At 40.5% G+C, this 21,211-nt stretch overlaps 3 protein-coding genes across 3 annotated transcripts; 1 reads left to right on the plus strand and 2 right to left on the minus strand.

Annotated features, from left to right (window-relative positions):
* Window positions 1–13,413: 13,413 nt before the first annotated feature.
* ONS95_011827 (uncharacterized protein) lies at window positions 13,414–14,800 on the minus strand (the record flags this gene model as incomplete). Its single annotated transcript, XM_058505426.1, has 3 exons — window positions 13,414–13,461; window positions 13,527–14,518; window positions 14,566–14,800. The coding sequence occupies 3 exons, from the start codon at window positions 14,798–14,800 to the stop codon at window positions 13,414–13,416; spliced, it is 1,275 nt and encodes a 424-aa protein (XP_058357946.1).
* Window positions 14,801–15,978: 1,178 nt separating this feature from the next.
* Window positions 15,979–17,782, minus strand: ONS95_011828 (uncharacterized protein; the record flags this gene model as incomplete). Its single annotated transcript, XM_058505427.1, has 5 exons — window positions 15,979–16,107; window positions 16,159–16,197; window positions 16,373–17,375; window positions 17,426–17,447; window positions 17,509–17,782. The coding sequence occupies 5 exons, from the start codon at window positions 17,780–17,782 to the stop codon at window positions 15,979–15,981; spliced, it is 1,467 nt and encodes a 488-aa protein (XP_058357947.1).
* A 225-nt stretch (window positions 17,783–18,007) lies between these two features.
* ONS95_011829 (uncharacterized protein) lies at window positions 18,008–20,672 on the plus strand. Its single transcript, XM_058505428.1, has one exon. It carries the CDS (start codon window positions 18,162–18,164, stop codon window positions 20,523–20,525), a length of 2,364 nt encoding a protein of 787 aa, XP_058357948.1. The 5' UTR covers window positions 18,008–18,161; the 3' UTR covers window positions 20,526–20,672.
* Window positions 20,673–21,211: the final 539 nt, after the last annotated feature.

Here is a 21,211-nt window from a genome sequence, read left to right on the forward strand (position 1 = left end):
GTATAGCTGATATAAGTGCTATAGTACCCTATGAATAAGGCTAAACCTGCAAAGGTAATAATAGCAGGGGTAGTAACTTAAGATAAATCGGATATTAAAGAAGATAAGGGGGACTAGGAAGCTATAGGAATATTAGGGGCTAGAAGTGAAAAACCGAAGAGCGGAAAGAATAATAAATAAGTAAACCCTAGGAAAGTATTAAAAGAGTAAGTTAAGAAAGAAAAAGACTTAGTAGCTTTAAAAGTTCTATAACTTAGAAAGTAGAAGTAAAAGGATCTGATTAAAAGAGTATTAAGGGAGGGAGTATAGTAAGGAGAGATTATCGAAGAAATAGAGATAGATAAGGAGTAGACTAAGAAGTTAAAGAAAGTTAGTCTGAGAGTTACTAGGAAAGTAGAGCGGTACTTAGATATCCTAAAGCAGGGGGCGTAGTCTCTAGAGCTATTAAATAAGGTCCTAGATAACGAACTGAAGGGTATTACTAGTAGGGAAGTACTCGCGTACTCTGAGCTCCTATAGAAACTACTTTTTAAAAATATAGCTATAGTGAAGTTACTTCGGACCTCTAAGGGGGGAGTTAAAGGTAATTAGACTAACCTAGTATTAATAAAGTCGGCGGGGGTAGAGGAGATATCAGAGGACTCCTAAGTCTTAGTAATTAGGAGCCCGAAGGTTAGAGTCCGACTAGGCTCTCTAACTATAATAGCGCTTATTAATTATAAATCGGAGGCTAATCTAATAACTTCTACGATTATCTTAAAGGCCAGGCTCCTTGTTCGACCTAACCCTAATCTTGGAATAATAGGCTACTTAAGGGAGCAGGAGAAGTTTAAGGGGTTATATAAGGGAGTTACTATGAAGATCAGAAGTATCTTAATAGTAGGGAGTTTTTTTACTTTAGCGTAGGCGGAGAATAATATAGTCCTGGGATAACCCTTTATTATAGCGAGTCTCTTATCGTTTTCTTATAGCGGAGGTTGTTAGTTTACTATAGTTATAAATAATAACTAAACTAAGTAGGTTATAGTAAAGGTCGCGGATTTAACAAGGTCTCGCACTAAATTAGATATTTTCCCGGAAAACGCCTAGCTAGGGCTATAGTAGTAAGCAGTTCTAGCGATAGATCTACTAAGGGGAGGAGCGAGTTAACTAGCGTATTTAACTCGCCCGGCAGGGGAAAAGTAAAAGTATTTTCAGCTATAGTATTTACTAAGCTTAATAGGGAAGGGGATAAGGATATGATTCTTTTAAGGAGTATGGATTTAGTTACGCTTTTATAAGTAAAAAGGGTTTTTCCTACTATTAGAGTTTAGGGTACTTATAAGAAGAAAGCTAATAAAGTTATTCTGATTTAAGAAGGAATTTCAGATAGGTTAAAGCTAGGAGGGAAGCTGAACTAGAAGTAGAGGCGATTAGAATAAGAGAGAGTTAAGGGACTTGTTAAATTACTTTATAAATTTAATAAGTAGATAACTTTAAAGTTCTCGGAGTTATTATACGAGATAAAGTTAACGCTAGAAAGAATAAAAGGGATAATAATTAGAGGAGGATTATAGCTATAAGAACGTGAGCTTTTAGAGGAAATATTATATAGGCGCGAGGCTGTAATAGTATTTAACTTCTTTAAATACAAAAGGATATATGAAGATATCTGCTTACCGTAGGAAATTCACACGGTTCTGTATAAAGCCTGGTAAGCGCCTGGATTCCTAGTACTAAAATATCTACGTGAATATATTAAGAATATACTTATAGAGAGGCTTGAGGCTAGTACCTTGGAATATAGCTATAGATTATATAGGAATTAGTAGTTTTTAGTTAAGAAAAAGAGTAGAGCGTATTAGATAATAGATACTGTGATAAAGTATAATATAGTAATAATTCGGGACGCTAACTTACTACTTAATATTAAGGAAATATCAGAAGATTTTACGGGGTATATAATTACCTCTTTAATAGACTTCTTTTCCGGGTATAATTAGGTTACCTTATACTTAAATAGCAGAGACCTAACTATGTTCTAAACACTACTTAGTCTTCTCTGCTATACTACCTTAGTTCAGGGGGCAACTAACTCTGTTATATAATTTTATAGGGTTAGAAAAGTAATTCTAAAGGACTATGAGCTTAAGAGAGCTAGGATATTTATTAATAATATTCTTATTCTAGGCCCCTACTTGAAATATAATAATAAGGAGGTTAAGCTTAGTATTTGAAGATACGTCTTAGAGTACTTTATTAATTTAGATATAGTCCTAGCTAATATAAAGAGAGCGGGGGCTATAATTAGCTCTAAGTCGTAGTTCGGGGTTAATAGCCTGAAGTTAGTAAGTTATATTTATATTATAGAAAGTAGGTTACTAGATAATGAAAAAGTAATAAAGATACTTAACTAGTAGGAATATTAAAATATAACTGAAGTCAAGGCGTTTCTTAGAGTCTATAGCTATTATTATATCTAGATTATCGACTACGCTAGAAAAGCTAAGTTACTATACTTTTTACTCTGAAAGAGGGTAGAGTAGAAATTTAAGGATATCGAAAGGTTCGCGATAGATACGCTGAAGTTAGCTCTAATAATAGCTCTAGCGCTAGTAAGGCTGAATATCTTTAAAGGAAGCGGTAAAGTAATTCTAGCGGTAGATATAAGCTTATAGGGATAGGGGATAGTCTTAATATAGCTAGATTATAACCTTAAGCGTTATCTTATTAGGTATAATAACGGAGTATAGATAGCTGCGGAAAGAAACTATAATATTACTAAGAGGGAGTATCGCGGGGTTTTAAAGGTATTAAAGAAAGTTCACGGGGTCCTGATTAGCTACTACTTTGTCCTAGAAACAGACGCTATAGTTCTAGTTATATAGCTTAATTAAGAGGTGTCGGACTTACTTAGGGCTCTAGTTATAAGATAGATTACTTAGATACGCTTTTTCGATTTCGAAGTATGCTATATACTAGGAACTAAGTATATTATAGCAGATAAGCTATCTAAGTAGCTAGCTACTTAGAAGGAGTTAGATACTAAGGCTCTAGAAGAGGATATTAATAACTTTATAGATACTTAGTTTAGCTGAGTTAAAGTTAGTATCTGGACTAGGAAGGCGACTTCTTACTTATAAGGGGTATAGAGTTTAGATTCTAGGCTTATTATAGAGTATCTTCTTATACTAAGGCGGCTAGGTAGGGTTAACCCTGAGGACTTTAAGGGATTTAAGTAGTAAGCCCTGAATTATATGATTTAAGACGGAGTTCTATATCGCTGTGCTAATAAGGGTCTTCTAATAAGAAGGGTCGTAGATAGTAAAAGAGAGCGGTAAATAATCCTTAAATCCCTTTACGAGGATATAGGCTATAAAGGATAAGAGAGTACCTACTAGAAAGTTACGAAAAGGTATTTCTAGGACTTATTATACCTAGACGTGAAAGCTTATATAGTGATATATGAAGCTTATTAACTTTAGGATTCTACTAGGATAAAGGAAGCGCTTTATCCTATATGAACTAGCGCTCTATAGGCTAAAGTAGGAATAGATATAGTATATTTACTACTAAAGTAAGGAAAGTACTACTTAGTTATAGCGTAGGATAATCTATCTAGGTAGGTTAAAGCTAGAGCCCTAGTAAATGTAACTTTAGTAGCTATTATAGATTTTCTCTAGGAAGATATAATATATTATTATAAGATCTTTAGAAAGCTAGTTATAGATAGGGGGCCGGAAAATAAGAAGTAGGTAAAAGAGCTCGCTCGGAAATACAGGATCCGAAGGGTAGTAGTATCAGCTTATTATACCCTAGTAAACGGAATAATAGAGCGGGATTATAAACCTATTATAGATACCTTAGTAAAGATAACGGATAAGGGGATAGGCGATTAGGTTAGAAATCTGCACGCGGTACTTTTAGCGGACCGCTATATAATAAAAGGAATAACTAGGTATATACTATTTTAGATATAGTATAAGTTAGAGGCAGTTCTACTAGTTAAAATAGGAGTCCCTACTTAGAGAGTTATAGATTAGGAGAATACTTAAATAGAGGCAGAGACTCTAGCTCTCTATATAAGATAAATTCAGATTAGGGATAAAGATTTAAAGGAGATAACTATGAAGTAGTATAGGATATAAGTAATAGGTAAGGATAGGTTTAATACTAGTCGGCGGATTCGTTAGGTGGAAATTAAAGTTAGTGATATTATTCTACTGTATAATACTAAATAGGAAGTTGATATATCTTCTAAACTAAAGCTTGGCTACTAATAGCTTAGCTTATATAGGATTAATATAGCTATCGCGGAGAAAGGAACGTATATACTCTCGGAACTCTATAGTACTTGACTTAGTGGTATATTTTTAGGGAATTAACTTAAGGTCTTTTAAAAAAGGGACTTTATCTAAGAACTAGTTAAAGTTAGTAAGGGGTTTAATAATTCTGAACCTGAAGATCTAAGTAAAAGGGAGGGTATAGCAGCTAGTGATATAAAGAGCGACTTAGGAAGTAACGTCCTAAGTACTACGCTAGTAATAAGGGGGTAAGCTAAAGTAGAGAGAGACTTCTAAGAACTGGAAGAAAGGCGGGTAGTAATTCCGGAAAGTAGGCGTATAGCTGTTATAATTAGGCCGCTAGGCCGCGGGATAATTTAACTCGCCTAGCGGGGGAAATAGGGTAATAGGAGTTCCTAAGGGAGCTAGGAATTTTAAGTAGGGGATATAAGTTGTATTCACTTACTAGGTAAAGGAATAAGTAAAGTTAAATATTATTAAATCCTATCTATTAACTACTTATAATAATATTAGAGTTAAACTAGGAGAAGAGGAAACAAGTAATATTATAAGTAGTACTCGGAGCAGTTATTATATAAAGAAATCAAAGAAAACAATCGCCTTAAACACTAATTATACGATTAAATAAATCTATATAAATAATAAATATAGTAGTAGGGGGGACCTATTAGACTAGGGGGGCAGTGTCCTCGGCTATTTTATTATTATTAGTGTCTATTTCTTTATTACCTTTACTATTACTATTATTATTAGTACTATAGCTAGCTGGGAGAGGAAAGTGCTTACTTATAGTAGCTGGGTAAGCTAAGGAAGAACTACCTAATACGCCGCGCTTAGTAAGAATAGCCTTAGTAATAATTCGATAAATATATCCTTTAAGGCAGGTTATGTAATAATATTTACTATTAATATCTTAGGCGGGGGCGCTACTAATATAACTGATATACTTGAGATTAAAGTATATCTGATAAGTAATAGGGTAAGACTAAATATTAGTAGGGTCGGAAGTACTCTTATTATAGGGGTATTACTAGAGGTACTTATTAAGGAGTAACTTAATCTCGGGAGGACAGCTAGTGATAAAGGTAGCGGTAGTTATAGCGGCCTTATAATAGGGGCGAGCTTAATATAGTCTAGTAGTAGTTCCGGAAGTAGTCTTAGGAGCCTGACACTTAGTGGATCTTTTCTTCTTCTTCTTCTCGGAATAGTTATTATTATCCTTGTCCTTAATATTATTAATATTAGCGTGAACCTTAGTATTCTTATTACTATTAATAGCTTTCTCTAGAGAGAGAGCGGTCTTAAAGGACTAAGTAACTCGGAATAAGATTTTCTTAGAGGTTATAGGAGTAGAAGTAGCGGTAATAGATGCGAGCTTATATTTAATAGTAGGGGTATTACCTTCGTTAGAATTATCCTAATCTAGGGTATTATCTATGTACTTATTAGTGTCTTTCGACTTTTTTGTAGGGGGGGTCTCCTTCTTAGTAGGCTTCTCCTTCTTAATAGTGTTCTTAACGCGGATAGTACTAGGGGTAGAAGGGTCTTTAGAAGATAAGCTAGGAGTCTTTATAAGTGAGTTAGTTAAGGGCTTAGACTTAATATACTTCTATAATTCTTTCTTCTTGTAGTTATCGAGAGGGTTACTACTACTAAATAAGTGCTTATTATACTACTACTTATAACTATTATACTCTTTTATAGAGATAAAGGTTAGGTCCGAAGTATCTATATTAGATCTTATAGTAATATTACCACGGAGAGGTACGTTATTAAACTCTATAATAAGGTTATCCGGACTAAGGAAAGCGTGACTTATAAACTTCCGACTAGAACGTATATAAAGATATAGGAGAAAATCGATCCTTTACTTATCAGATACTTCTATCTTAGTAAGGACTTACTTATTAAAAGTAAGGACTAGGAGGCTAATTATATAATCTGATAAATATATAGTCCTATTAGCTCAGATAGCTATTATAATATTCTAGATATAGATTATACCGGGGGTTAGGCTATATAGAGAACGCTTTGAGATATACTAGGCGGAGATAGTCTTTAGAAGTAATACTATAATAATAGAAGTAATAGAAGTGTAAGTTAAGAGTATAGAAAGCATAAGGAAAGTAGTAGAGTATAAGGATAATAATAATAGCGTAGGAGAGGGAGGTAATTATAGAAAAATAGTTATTAAAGAAAAAAGGAAAATTTAAAAAAATAAGAGCGCGGGGGGGGTTTTATATTAAGTGAATAGTAGCGGCGAAGCTATAGAAAAAGTGAATTTAGTGAGAAGAAGCGTAGGATAGTGAATAAAAAGGTGAATTTTAAGGGGGAAAAGTGAAAAGGGCAGAGAAGTTATTAGTTATTTGTTATATATTAGCTACTAGCGGGTAGCGCGACGATACGATTAGAGGAATAGTAGGCTATAAGCTGCTAAGCGAGGTATAGGAGCCTTTAGAGGGGGATTTAAGGCGCCGGGGATTTTTTCTAATTTAAAACTTTTAACTTTCTTTAAAAAAAAAATAATAACTTCCCTACGTTCCGCGCTATGATGACTAAATTATTATATAGATATAATAGTTCGCTATAGATAATAGGGGAGATATAAGTATAGGCCTAGTTGAAGTGCCCGCGGAAGATAAATTACTAGCTTTTACTAATTTTAATAAGGTAGTTATATACTTAGACGGGATCCTACTATAAGACTAGTACGATACCTAGTTAAGGGTCCTGGAGACTATAATAGTATACTATAATAGGGCTAGGGAACTTATTAAGTAAGTATATAAGCACGTGGAAAAGTCGGGAGTATTCCGGATTTATATATTAGAGGACGAGTTTCGCTAGTCTTAGATAGAAGTTCAAGTTATGATTATTAATAATATAAAGAAGAGAAATAAATAAGGTGAAGCTTACAAGGGTATAGTAAAGAACTAGATAGACTTGGAAGTACTAGCTTAGCTAGTAATTAGGTTAGGGGAATTCGTAAGTCGCTGCTAATAAGCCTCTACGAAGATATCTGTTAAGGAAGCTAAATTACAGGTTAACTTAGAAGTCTAGAGATAAGTCTCAGGGCTACCTTATTAAGGGATATCTAAGGTAAAGGAAGTTACTATAATAGATATAACTTATATAATAGGCGTGAAAGTAAGAGAAGAGGAGGCAAGGAAGTTATTAAGGGGGGAATAGAGGAGTATTAGAATATAGGTCGGTGTAAGAGGCTTTATAGAAAAAGGGGTATTTATAGAGGAATTGGAAGATACGCCTATAGCTACGAGTAAGGAGGAAGGGAGCTCTAGTAATATTAATAATTTAGCTCACTTAGCGAGGGAAATTATTATAAGTGCTATAATAGCCCTGGCTCCTTAATTATATTAGTCCTAGCGCTAGGAGGAAATAAGCGAGACTATAAAAGAGTTTAGGTTTATATATAGGGAAGAGGCTGAGATTAATAAGGAAGAGGTTAATCTAGTTAAGGAGGAACTAGAGGAATAGGAAAAGTAGGAGGTTAATAAGAAGGGCGGAGATAAGTAGAAGTGTAGCTATAGGAAGGACATAACTACTAGCTAGAAAACTATAATAGGAGGAAAGAAAGTTCTACTAATTATAGTAATAATAAAGCTCTTAGGTAGGATACTAGGATTTCAGCGAGTTTACTATAGTCACTTACGATTAATAGCAGGGCGTATAGGTCTTTATATAAAGCAGCTCCCGGAAGGTTTAGCTATTAAGAGACTATGTATTATATACGATAGGAGGTTAGAAATCGGAAAGCTAAAGACGGACCTGGAGACTTATATTTAGTTTCGTATAGCTAATCGCTCTCCCTGCTTATTAGATAGGCTCGGACCTTATAAATTTCATAAGAAGGAGGGGCTTAAATTATTCGATTATAATTAGAAACTGATTCTAGATAGCTAGGATCTGATGATCTTACTATAGTAGGAAGAGAACGGATAAGTTATTTACTCCTTCTTTAAATAGTAGTTTAGTTCCTCTCTTAGAAAGTAAATCTATAATAAATTAGATATATACTAGTATTACTTGCGAGAGATTAATAGGTGTAAGAATATCAGATAGCTGCGGAATATATTTTTTTCGGTAACTTAGTAGCTTATACGCCAAGACCCCGCCTACTATATGTTATATACGGCTCTTTGTCCCGATAAGAAGTAGAGATTAGTTAGTTACTCCTACTACGCTAAATATACTATGCTAGGAGATAGAACCTTTTTCTGTTATATTAATTTAAATATTAATGATATGCTTGTTACTAATCGAGGGGCTATTATAATTTAAGGTAGTATCTCACTAGATTAGGAGGATAAGGATAATTGCACTTTCTATTGTCCGGGGATATAATATAAGCTAGGCGAGTAGTAGGCGCGTATTCGTGAGTGAGGATAGGATACTAACTACTACGTTTACTAAATTATAGACTAAACGTTTACTTGAGAGGATACGGAGGTCCTAGGAGTGGATTAGGTTAGGACTCCTTGTAGCTCTAGAGATATACGGATTATATTACTGAAGATCCTATATAAGTTAACTAGGCCCGCGATAAAGGTTCGTCGGACTATCTTACTATAGTTTATTATAATTTAGGATAATAAGGAAACCTTAGAGGTTATAGAAAGGGGAACTTAGAGAGATCTAGCTAACTCCTATCGAGATTTCACTATACTCTTAGCTACCCTGTTAGGCCTTATAAATCGGTACGGAGCTATTCTCTTTTAGTTCGCTACTATAGTTAAGCTTTCCGGGTTAAGTGCTCTATCTGATACTCTAGTTGTATAATAACGATAGAGTTTACTAGTAGTAATAGCTTAGAGAAACGTTCTATTAGGAGGGGATCGAGTAGTAGCTTATAGCTTTATTAACAGGTGGAAAGCTAAGGCACTAGTTACAGCTATAGAGGCTTTTAAGATAGTAAGGAGGGTAGAGAAGGAGGTATTTAGAGAGAAGTCCTTTTATTACCTGAAGGAGGTATTAGAGGCTATAAGTGTTCTAATAAGAGAGGTGGAGGCTAACGCTGACTAGCTAAGTAAGGAAGTAATAGAGATCACGTTAAAAGAGAGCCTATTATTTACAGAGGAGGCTAAGGAGTACTTAGCGGCGGGTGTAGGTAATATAATAGAGGTAGACGGTTAGGAGGAGTATCTATGTGTTTCTTTTATTTATATAATATATCAGGGGATATAGTTAGGGGGCGACTGCTTAGTTAAGGGGGGATATATATGGTGAGGTAGTGTAGTTCTGGGTCGGAAGATAGTTAGCCTATTCTATAAGGTTATATAGATAGGCGTAATAGCGCGTAACAAATATATTATCTTCTCTCTCCTACTCTTACTACCTGTTTAGTTAGTAGTCCTCTATATCCCTGCTTACTATACACTTTGACGGCACTACCCCACTTCTTTATAATATATAATAATCACTTCTACTTTGTTTTTTTAATCGTTTTATTACACTTTTAGGCTTATAACTCGATTTTTTCAAAGGGGGGGGGGTGATATAAAGGTAGTAGTAACTACTTCTTTACTATACCCGATTAGGAAGAGTCTAGAGCTCGGCAAAGCTCGGTAAGACTCGGTAGAGCTCGGTTAACTCTAAAGGGGTTTACCGACAGTTACCCACTTAGTTATACACAAAGGGAAATAGCTCTACAGTACTATAGGAGTTTACGTTAAGTTTTACATCAAGTGTAATTAGGCCTAATCGGGAATAGCCCGGGGAATTTATCTATATAGGCTTAAGCGCCCTCCACGGAATCAAGGGCTCCTCAGCTTGATATTCGCGCTAATAGAGAGGTTATCACCTAATCCGTAGTTATTTCGCTCACGTGCTAGCTAACGCTAAACCGTGCTATTACACTAAGGCAGAAGTTTAAAGTATTTATTACTCTTTTAAACTTTTAAAACTCTTAAGCTAATATTAAGAAGCTCGCTTAAGCTATATAGTTTATATAGATACTTTCTTTTATTACGTTTTCTTTACTTTATATTTATAGTTCTTAAACGCTATTAGAGAGGAGAGAAGAGGTGGAATTATAAGATTTGATCCTAAGCTACTACTTTAGGATTATAAAGCCGCGCTAAAATAATATAAAGAGTAAGGGACTTAATCCTAAGCTATAACTTCAAGGTTATAAAGCTATACTAATACGCTAGCTTAAACTATAATAATAAAAAAGTAATATTCCTAAGCTATTACTTAAAAGTTATAAAGCTTATACTACTTACTAAAGAGGGAAAAGAAGGTTAATTAACTGCCGGGTAGCGCTAGCTATAATATTAACCTCTGCTAAAGTAGAAGTATATAAGGCTAAACGCGCCGCGGGAGTAATAATAGTAGCTCTTATAGAGTAGGAGCTTATTCTTATAGCGCTAAAAATAAGGCAAGGGAGGGGAATAGTAGTCTTTCTACGGAAAGTAGAGGTAAGAGTAGGGGTAGTAGCTAATATTAATAGTTAGATAATATCTAAAATCTATAAGACTACTATTATAACTTATAGATAGCGGTATAAATCTTATCCTTATCCTTATCCTTATTTTCCTTAGCTTCTAAGGCCTTCCGAATAGCGGCCTAGCGGACTATAAGAGCTTATATATATTATAGAGTTAGCTTTACTTAATACTTTAATATTAATACCTTAATACTTTATTATTTTAATACTATAATATAAGGAAATACTTACGTGTGTGCTCTTTAGGAGGGCCCGGGCTACTAAGTAGCTAGCGAAGAGTTTAGTAGCGCGAGTAAGAGCGGCGATATAACCCGATTTATTATTTTTATAATAATAAAAATAGCGCGAAGCTATCTCTTTATCGCGATAAGGGTCGCCTAGCGTACCTTATAAACTACTACGAATATAGTAGCTATAAGGTATAGTACGGATAGCTTTTACTATAGCAGGGTAGTAGGCGGGAGTTAGTAGTAGTAGTAATAGTAGTAGTAGTAGTAGTAGTAGGGAGGTAGCAGCGGGGGAGGTGTAGTAGCTACAGGCCTATTTTACAAGGTATTAGTGTAGTTCTAATGATTCCTTATAACGCTAACTACATCGGAATCTTTAAATAAATAACTTATAGTCTTCTTCTTTATTATATAAGTAACAGTGAGGTTAGAGGCACGCGAGGTATAGGAAGTATAAGAGCTTTTAGCTATATTTACTAATATTATATTAAAGTTATTATTTAAGGAAAGAGTATTCAGGGGAACTTACTTACTTTATATACTTAGAGCTACTAGGCGCTTAAGACCTAACGCTATTAGTTAGTATTAACTCTTATTATAATTCAGGTAGTATTATCTATACTATTTATATTACTTCGCTTACTATTATAAAGCTAAGCGAGAGGGTATATTATACACTTAGCGTACTTAAGGCACTCCCTAAGGCGCTTTAGCTAACTAGAGGCTACTTATATAATTAGAACTCCTGGAGCTTCCCTCTATAAGGGAGCTTTAGAATACCTTAATAAATTAAGACTTTTATACTATATAAAGCTCCTCCCTATAGTATACGATATTATTAGAATAGAAATATATTAAAAATAAATTAAAAGAAATTAAAAAATAACGTGATATATTTAATAAAATAAACATTTATAATTCTTATTTAAAACTATAGAATTTAAACTTTATTATTATGATTATATAAAACACTGCTAAATATACTTATAAGCTAATATTTTAACTTAAATTATTATAAAAAATCTAGATTTCTAATATAATTTTATCACGTGTATAATTCAAATACTTTTGATTTATCTAATTAATTATTCAATTTATAAATCGCTAAGAAAATTAATCGCTAAGATAATTAATCGTTTATTTCAAAATTCTTATTCTAAATCATTTCATCAGCAAAAAATTCTGACGCCGGGTGCATGTGCCACCCGCTATTTTCGCTGTTTTCGCCGAATAGTCGCTTTTTACGCTTAAGGCGCCTTAAAATATAAGAGGCCGTCGTACGTCGGCCTTAAATAATAAAAGGCCGCCTTATACGCTCTACGCGCCCTTTATAAGACCCACTTTTATATATAAGCTAGACCTAATTAGGAAAGATATAATATTTTTAATTGGAATTAAAAATTAAAAGTTAAGTTTATTTTTAGATTTTAAACTAATTAAAAACAGTTAGACTAGCGTGGATTTTAACCGAGAATTTAAAAAGACCTGCACTTTCTACGCACGTCCTTAAAACTAGTCTCGCTAAGCCTTTAACGCTATGAATATCCACGCTAAAAAATCGCTAATAAGCTTATAATTCGATTCGGGTAAATTCTACACAGGGGTAAGTCGCCGCCTTGCCTAATCGGGCGATATAAACCTAATAATGCCCCCTTATAAGGTATACCTTTATAAGTACCTTTAATATCCTTAGGATTGGTATTATTAAGCTTTCTAAGCTTACTAATATATCTTATATAATAAATAAAAAATCGGACTCACTTTTATTTTATACGCTAGTCCTAATTAGGCTTATAAGCACCTATAGCGCCTTAGTCGCCTTAGGCGCCTACGTCGTTAATTCAAATTAGTATATACCGCTTTAGGGGTCGCTAGCTGTTAAATTAATCGATATGCAACTTAGGCTGAAATAGCGAAAATAGCGCCTACGGCGGTCAGCCGGCGGCTGCCTGGAGCCAGATCTTTTTGCTGATGTTTAATTAATTAATTAATTAATTAAAAAATAAATCAATTTTGACTTGATATATCGATACCGTGATCCAAGGAGGCTTTATCTTATCTTTGCGGATCTAAGCATTCACAGAAGTTGTTCAGCATGATCTGATATGGCTGTAATTTGATTTTGCTATTTATATCTGGCGTGGGAGGCCGAAGGCAAGGCATCGCCAAACAACCTGGACTTCTCTCAAAAATCTTATCATTCTAGCCAAAATGTCACTATCAAATCACTCGCTCAAAAATTCGCATCCTTATACTAAAAAAAAAAAAAAAAAAAAAAAAAAAATCATGTGAATAAAGGAGAACAATGCTTGTGAAAACGAGCGACTGCAGTGAATTCTCTGGTATGTATATTTTACAAGACTCTCAACGCCAGACAGTCACCGAAGCAATGAACGACATCTACCTTCTTACTCTTCCCGCATCCCACCCCGCTCAATCACACCGCCAAAACCATCCAAGCCCCAGCCCAAAATAGCAAGCCAATCTAAATCACACCACATCAACACCACACTCTATCAAGTAAAATCGGAGATTCTAAGAATCACACACCTCAATGACAGCCGTAGCCGCAGAAGCCGCACCAGAAGTGCTCGCGCTCGTGCTGGTCACAAGAGTAGTAGCACTCGAAGCAGAAGCCGTAGCGTTCGACAACATCGCACCGCTAGGAGCAGCTCCCGTAGGCGCCGTTCCATTTCCACCTGGTCCACCAGATCCAGATCCACCACCGCCCATACCAGAGTTCTCACTAGCCACACCGCCATCAGCGGTAAGCGACGCGGCACCAGTGACAGTCTGCTCAGAAGTGAGATCGATGCCGAACGCCACCCAGCCGAAAACGCCGGATGAGATATCTGAGCCGAGAAGAGAGTACTCGATTACTGGGTCGGTGGTAGCAGCTTCCTCGGCGAAGATAGCGTCGTCTGAGTTGTCGGTGATGGCTTGAGTGTTGGTTGAGTAAGGGGATACGGCTTCGACTTGTGTGATGAGATCCTGGTCGAAGAAGAGTTGGCCCACATGTGAGACGTAGCCGCCTGCATAAGTGCCGTTTTCGTACTGTGTGCCGTTGAAGTGAGCCAGGACGTGGATGTGCGTCGCGCGGGAAGTGTAGTGGCCGGGGAAGAGAGTCATGAACTGAGCGACGCCCTCGTCGTCGGTAGGCTGTAGACCGCGGAGGAAGGTAGCGTCGAGGTTGGTGGTGTCGGAGCTGTCGCCGTTGCCGGAGGATACCACGCCAGAGTAGACGCCGGTAGAGTTGCAGTGCCAGATTTCGATCATCGCATCGGGGACGGGATCACAGGTGGCGACATCGATGACTTGGGTGTCGAGGATGAGGTCAATGCCGGCTTGGTCTTCACGAATGTCTTCGCGGACGTATTCGCCTGTGACGTAGTATGGGCCTTGAGTGACTTCTGGAGAGAGGATGCAGGAGCTGTTGCCGGAAAAGAGGATGGATTCTTCGGTGGCGTTGGTGTATGCCTCGCTTGACAAGTGGGAGGTAGCAAGCACGCTGTCGGTGTCTCGAACTCTGAGGTATGGGGAATCTGTGGTTGTTAATTTAGGCATTTGGAGAATGCAAGACAGAACGGACCTTCTGAGATAGCCCTCTTCTTGCGGGCATCCTTTGCCATTGCAGCTCTGCGAGCGACGTTCTTCTTGTCCAGACCACGCTTCTTCAACTTCTCGGCGCAATGACTGAGATCACGAGGAGCGGTAGCCATGAAGGCAGCACGCTCAGCGATCTCAGCTTGCATGTCATGCCCGGGATGAGCGAATACCTTGGTTGCGAGAACCGATGCGGCGATGAGAGGAGTGATGAGTTGCATATTGAAGGTTGAGATAGACTGGAAATGAGATATGCAGACGAGGAAATGCTGAATCAAGCACTGAAAGACGAGGAAGGAAAGAGGTAGAGAATGAAGATGGTGATGAGGGTGAGAGAGAACCTACATTGATAGTGGCACAGGAGTATATATAATTCGACCTGACATAGTCATCACTATGAATTCATATTGCCAAGATATGACTTCTGTGAGTATTCGTCAAGCATACGTACATCGACGATGAAGCTTAAACATAAACCCTGCGAATGAGGGGGTTCCACGGGGAAGGCTGAGGCGAAAGGCTTCGCCCAAAAGTAATGAGCTGGAGCGTTGAGGCTCTTCGAGGACCCACAATGTATATTTTTGACCATTTGAGGACATCCAATTGGTCCACTATACTGAAAAGACACTTCGCATATAGTTCGGCGGCCAGCGGCAAGAAAGTTTTGCATGGTGTGCATCTCCCGACGCTTAAGTTGTTATTGTGGCTGTTAAGCGGGCGAAGGGGGAGCAGACGACGCGTGTTGTGAGTGGACGGGGTCTTGGCGAGGTACAACAATGTGGACACCCAATCAAAACACCGCGCAAGACATGAAAAAATGGATTGACCAATGAGAATAATTGTATTGGATGATAAATCTTTGTTTCAGTGCGGAGATGTTTCCTATATTGATCGTTAGACACAAATAGAGCTCGAAGTGGCTGACGTCGTGGGCTCCTGGTTAGCCACGAAAGTTTGCATCCCTGTGTCTGACATGAAAGAAGCGACCGCAAGCAATTGCCAAGATATTCCAACCAGTCGTCAGATGCTTGTGTGGCTTCTAAAGCTTCGTCGTCATGCAAGCCTTGTGAGATGAGATTCGTGGACCACGGCTTCTCCTGAAACGTCGGGGCGATGAGATTTGGGTCGAGGAGAGAACTTGGCCGGATGTTTTTACTTGCTCGAGAGAAGTTTACCGAACATGCAAAGCACTGTTTGAGAAGAGTGTAAGTTGATGAGGCCGGCGAATTGAGTGGAATGTCGACATTGACTATCGAAGGTCTCCCATGGGTGGCTTTCAGTACATCTCCCTCGTCCGTCGACCACTTCTTGCACACCCTGTGAAAATGATTAGCTTGAAGTCCAGGATATCAAATTTGCAACTGGACACCTCATACAATCGCACTAGGGCTAGTCAGCTTCAGCATCTACATCCGTTGATTGCGTGGCGACCTGCAGTGGAAAGTGTTGATCCTTCGTTGTGGATCGTGCAATATCCGCCTCCACATATCTTGCACATTCTCTGGGTTCGCGCGATACACGAATCGCACTGCCGATATTAGCGATGTGTGATTTGCCGTACGAGTGATGAGTAACTCACGTTCTGACCGCATTCGAAGCAACTTCGAAAGACTCCGGGCTGTTGGCAGGTCAGCCGATGTCCAGATCATCAAAACCAAATGAAAATCGAAGCTTTCCCATACATATCCGCGTGAAGTCGAGTCCTTGAAGAATCAACCCCACATGCCATTACTGCCAGCTCCAGACATCATTTCGCCAACAAGACAGTCTTCAACACAGAGACCCATATGTACCTTGACATTTTGGTCGGGGCGCTTCCCCGAAATTACAGATTCAGCAGCTCCCAGCGATGAAGCCGGGCCTGGAACGAAGAAACCGCCTTGATCTGAAATCTCGTAGCAATCTTCACACCACCACTTGTGACAGTTCTCGCAGAATCGACTTCGAAGACAATCTGCGCATCTCAGCAACAGCTTATCTTCGAATCCAGGGAACGGCATCTTTGCAGCCTTCAAAGTCGATGAATGAAGAGGTGGAGGAGCAAGTAGCGGGAATCGTCCCAGCGGTGCTTGATTGAACCTCGCGATACTCTCGGGTCCTTTCTTGCAGCCAGCGCAGCCCCCAACCGAATGGGTGGCCACACGAGAAGAAAGATGGGCACCGGAGCTTTGATACCATGGACTAGGCGACTTTCCATCATCTCTACCGAGTGAGGAGTGGCGCGGCCCATTGCAGAGAACGGCATCAAAACTGATGATTCCCTGGCATGCATACATGGTGTTTGCCCACTCAAGTGAGGGAGGCTTGCTCAAGACCTTTCCACCAGCCTGATACCATTTATCAGCCCCAGATGCCAATTCATCCGCGAGTGTATCGCCAGACTTCTGGTTCCATTGAGCTCCTATCTGCGCTCCAGGACTAAACACCACCCCACCATCCGAAGACCAGAAATCACTCGGCACCATAAGTCGATGACGGTCGTCCGCAAGTTGTGGGTAGCGAGGAGGAAGCGCGGCGTCCTTTGGCCCGAATATATACAGCCCTCGGAGCTTTGGGGTATTCTCTGGACGAGAAGGCCTGACAGCATAGAGCAAGGCCTGCTGGAGCTTCCTCTCGTTCAGATTCTGGACATCTCGTACAGACAGTATCCGCACATTGAAGTGATCTTGGATGATTATATCCGACAGCAGATCCGAAGTCACTGATAGGCCGTCGAGGATAAGGGTTTGGACATGTTGGAGGATCTGCCGCCGGCGAAGAGTATTAAATATGCCTTGTAGAGGGCCACCATAAAAGCTGCAATAGTGTTAGCATGGATTCCGTAGAGTATGAGAGGAAATACACACTCGTCTTCTGTCACGTTTTCATCTATTTCGCATTCCTGGTAAGTAAGTCCGTCTTGTAGTACGCGAGCGCATCTCTAACTCACCTAGCTGTACATTCCTCCACACCTCGCCACCATGATCGATCGCAGGTAACTCGAACTGCGCAGACTTGACACTTGTCAGGTCAAGATGTCTGAAGACACTCGATGTATTCTTAACAAGAGATTGGAAAGCCTTGCAAGTTGCGCCAAGTGCGAGGAGGCTGGAAGGCGGTAGGTACGGTGTTGTTTGGCTCAGAACAAGCGTATTGGAGAGAAGCTGGAGCAGTGTTAATGGTAAGGGGATATCGTTTGAAGGTGTTTGAACCGCGTCCTCCATAGCATGAAAAGAAGTGGGAATTGTGAGAAGACGACGTAGGTAGATGGCGGGCGGACGCGAGATATATGATGAACCCACTGGATTCGGGACCGAGATTCGCAAGGCTGTTGGGATGGATTACTGATAAGTATAGCCACGTGATTGAACGCTAGGGAATTAAGCTTATTTCTTATCAGCTTATCGGTGATGTGATGATGTGGCGCTTGATGCCTTTACCGCTGGTAACTTCGAGAACTTTGAATTTCTGACAAACTCAAAACTACAGGACCACGCTCAGCAACCACATATTACCGACTCCTCCAACTCCATATACCGTCTTCCTATAAACCTTCTATCAACCATATGATACCTCGAATCCTCAATTGCTCCCCACTAAACCATGGCAACGCCACCTGACACCGGCATATCGCTCTCCTGGTCCAGCGTATTCAATGTCGCCCCCGAAAGCACCAAGACTAAGATCCTCCCAGGAGATAAAATCCTCCTCCCGCAATCCGCACTCGAGCAGCTCCTCTCCGCCTCTACCGTCACAGTCCCCTCCTCGAATCGCGTAAACCCCCTCTCTTTCGATCCCTTCAACCCATACTCCCTTGCCGCGGCGCGCGCAGAGCAGGTGCAATGGCGAGACACACAACAGCAGTTACCGCATCCTCTTACATTCCGCCTAGTAAATTCTGTGAATGGAAATGTAGTATATGCGGGGATCAGGGAGTTCTCTGCAGAAGAGGGAGAGGTGGGGTTGAGTCCGTTTTTGCTGGAGGCGTTGGGTGTGGTGCAGCCTGAGGGTAGGATTAAGAAAGCTGTGTCAATACATTCGGATGACGAAGGATCGCCGGACGCGCCGATCGACTTGACGGACGATAATGAGGACGAGGATCTTAAGAAAATAGAACCACCGAGGATTACAGTCCATGCAAAGCAGTTGCCCAAGGGAACGTACGTACGGTTACGGCCTCTAGAAGCTGGCTACAATCCCGAAGATTGGAAATCTTTATTGGAGAGACATTTGCGAGAGAATTTCACGACCTTGACAAATGGGGAGATATTGACTGTGCGGGGATCCAAATCAGAAGAATTCAGGTTCCTGATCGACAAGTTTGCGCCGGAGGGAGATGGAATATGTGTGGTTGACACGGATCTGGAAGTCGATATCGAGGCTTTGAACGAAGAGCAAGCTAGAGAAACAATGAAGCAGATCATGGCCAAAGCACAAAAAGCACCTGGAACAGCTGAAGGGAGTTCTGTTGGTGGAGATTTAAGCATCTGGAAACCCTCGGCAGGACAGGTTCTGAGCGGAGACTACGTGGATTACCAGTTACCTTCTTGGGACCGAACGCAAGGAATTGAGATTGAGTTGACGACAGAAGATGGGGACTTGGAGTTATTTGTCAGCCCTTACTCGCCTCGTCAGAGAGCAAGACCGCGGGAAGATGAGTATGTATTCGGAGACTTCAGCAGCGATCCAGTGAAGAGGATTAAAATCTCAGCAACGAACATCGAGCTTGAGAATGCCGAAGCTCTCTACATCTCTATCTACGCCCGGCCTTCAGAAAACGAATCTTCGAGTCCTCGAAAGTTCTCCCTGGCCTTCAAATCTCTACCCAAAGCAGTCAACGGCACGACCAAATCTCCCATCATCCTCGACGCCGAAGACAAAGACACAGAAATGCACAGTCCCGAGGAACAACAATGCAAAAACTGCTTACAATGGGTCCCCTCCCGAACAATGATGCTCCACGAAAACTTCTGCCTGCGGAACAACATCCTCTGCCCGCACTGCTCCCTAGTCTACAAGAAGACCTCCCCCGAATGGACATCCCACTGGCACTGTCCGCACGACACCTCCCACGGCAACAGTCCTTCTTCCCGCCTTACCCACGATATCATATTCCACACTCCCCATCCCTGCCCCTCCTGTCCCTACACCGCGTCTAACCTCCCCCTACTCGCCACCCACCGCACAACCACCTGCCCCAGCAAGCTCATCCTCTGCCAATTCTGCCACCTGGAAGTCCCGCAAGAAGGCGACCCATTTTCACCCACCCCATCCGCCGAAACGCTCCTCTCAGGCCTCACACCACACGAGCTCGCCGACGGAGCACGCACAACAGACTGCCATCTCTGCAGTCGGATAATCCGGCTTCGGGACATGTCCACGCATTTAAAACACCATGAATTAGAGAAGATCACGAAAGCCAAGCCGGAGATATGCCGTGTTGTGAATTGTGGGCGGACGCTCGGCGGCGTGGGGAGGAATGGGGAGATTGGGGCGGGGAGTAGGGTCGGTCAGGGGCCTGGGAATGGGCTGGGGGTGTGTAGTATATGTTATGGGCCATTGTATGTTAGTATGCACGACCCTGAGGGAAAGGCGATGCGGCGACGTATCGAGCGACGATATCTCTCGCAACTCATCTCAGGGTGCGGGAAGGCGTGGTGTAAGAACGAGTATTGCAAGACGGCTAGGGCGAAAGGGAACGTGAAAGGGGGAAAGGTGGTTGAGATTTTGACAACTCAGCTGGCGTTACCGATTGTGAAGCCGTTGGTGGATGAGATTGGGGATAAGAGTAAGCCGTGTTATTTCTGTGTTGATGAGGGGAGTCAGAGGAGGAGGGGAATGGCAGAGATGTTGGCTGCGGAGGGGGTTTATGAGCTTGAGTGGTGTGTTGCTGCTCTTGAGGCGGAAGGGGGTGGGTTGGATGGTGCGAGGACTTGGTTGGGCAATTGGGCGCCGAAGAGGGTGTGATTGGTGGTGACGTGGATTTATGGAATGAGCTTGGGTTGAGTGAAAGGCTCGTGGATAGACACAACTGCATTGCCAGGTGGTACTTGCATAGCGATTTACCTTCTCTATAGAATTTTAAGACAATTGAGGTGATGTAAATGAGATAATCATCAAACCTATTTCAGATTGTGGCTAGTGAGACTTTTGTGACCGCTCGTTAGGATTATCAAGGACTCACAATGTGGTATGAGCTGACAGCTTCAAGCTCAACCACCTGAAAGTGAAGCCCAGCTGTGTCCATAACCTTTACCTCTTCACGAGACGGCCAAGCAATCTGGCCGAGATCATATAGTGATTGACATAACAGTCCGAGTGCTTTTCGTTCTTCTAAACACATGCTTTTCACTTCTTAATCGCGCGAAGTCTGTCAACCACGTGAGAACCTCCAATGCTTCCCAGTCTCTCCTTAACCGTATTTTCCTCCCCACCGCTGCTTAGCGAAACTATGGTGACCAATGTCCTACCACCTGAGTGCCAGGGTCCCTAGTATTTGTCTACGTCCCTGCCCGTATCTTGTCCCTGGTCATTTTTCATGCCAGGCCTCTGTCGCAGCTCGACTGATTTGAAGTCGGAGGAGGGAGGTTGTAACCAATAATCATCATCACTATCGATACCCCAGTAATCTCGATCATATTTGGTAGTGTTAA

Source organism: Cadophora gregata (assembly GCF_030347475.1).
Source record: "Cadophora gregata isolate MNR1 chromosome Unknown scaffold_6, whole genome shotgun sequence".
Taxonomy (NCBI): Eukaryota; Fungi; Ascomycota; class Leotiomycetes; order Helotiales; family Ploettnerulaceae; genus Cadophora; species Cadophora gregata.

Coding starts and splice junctions, on each gene's coding strand:
- ONS95_011829 (XM_058505428.1), top strand. CDS start 18,162: ATGGCAACGCCACCTGACACCGGCATATCGCTCTCCTGGTCCAGCGTA.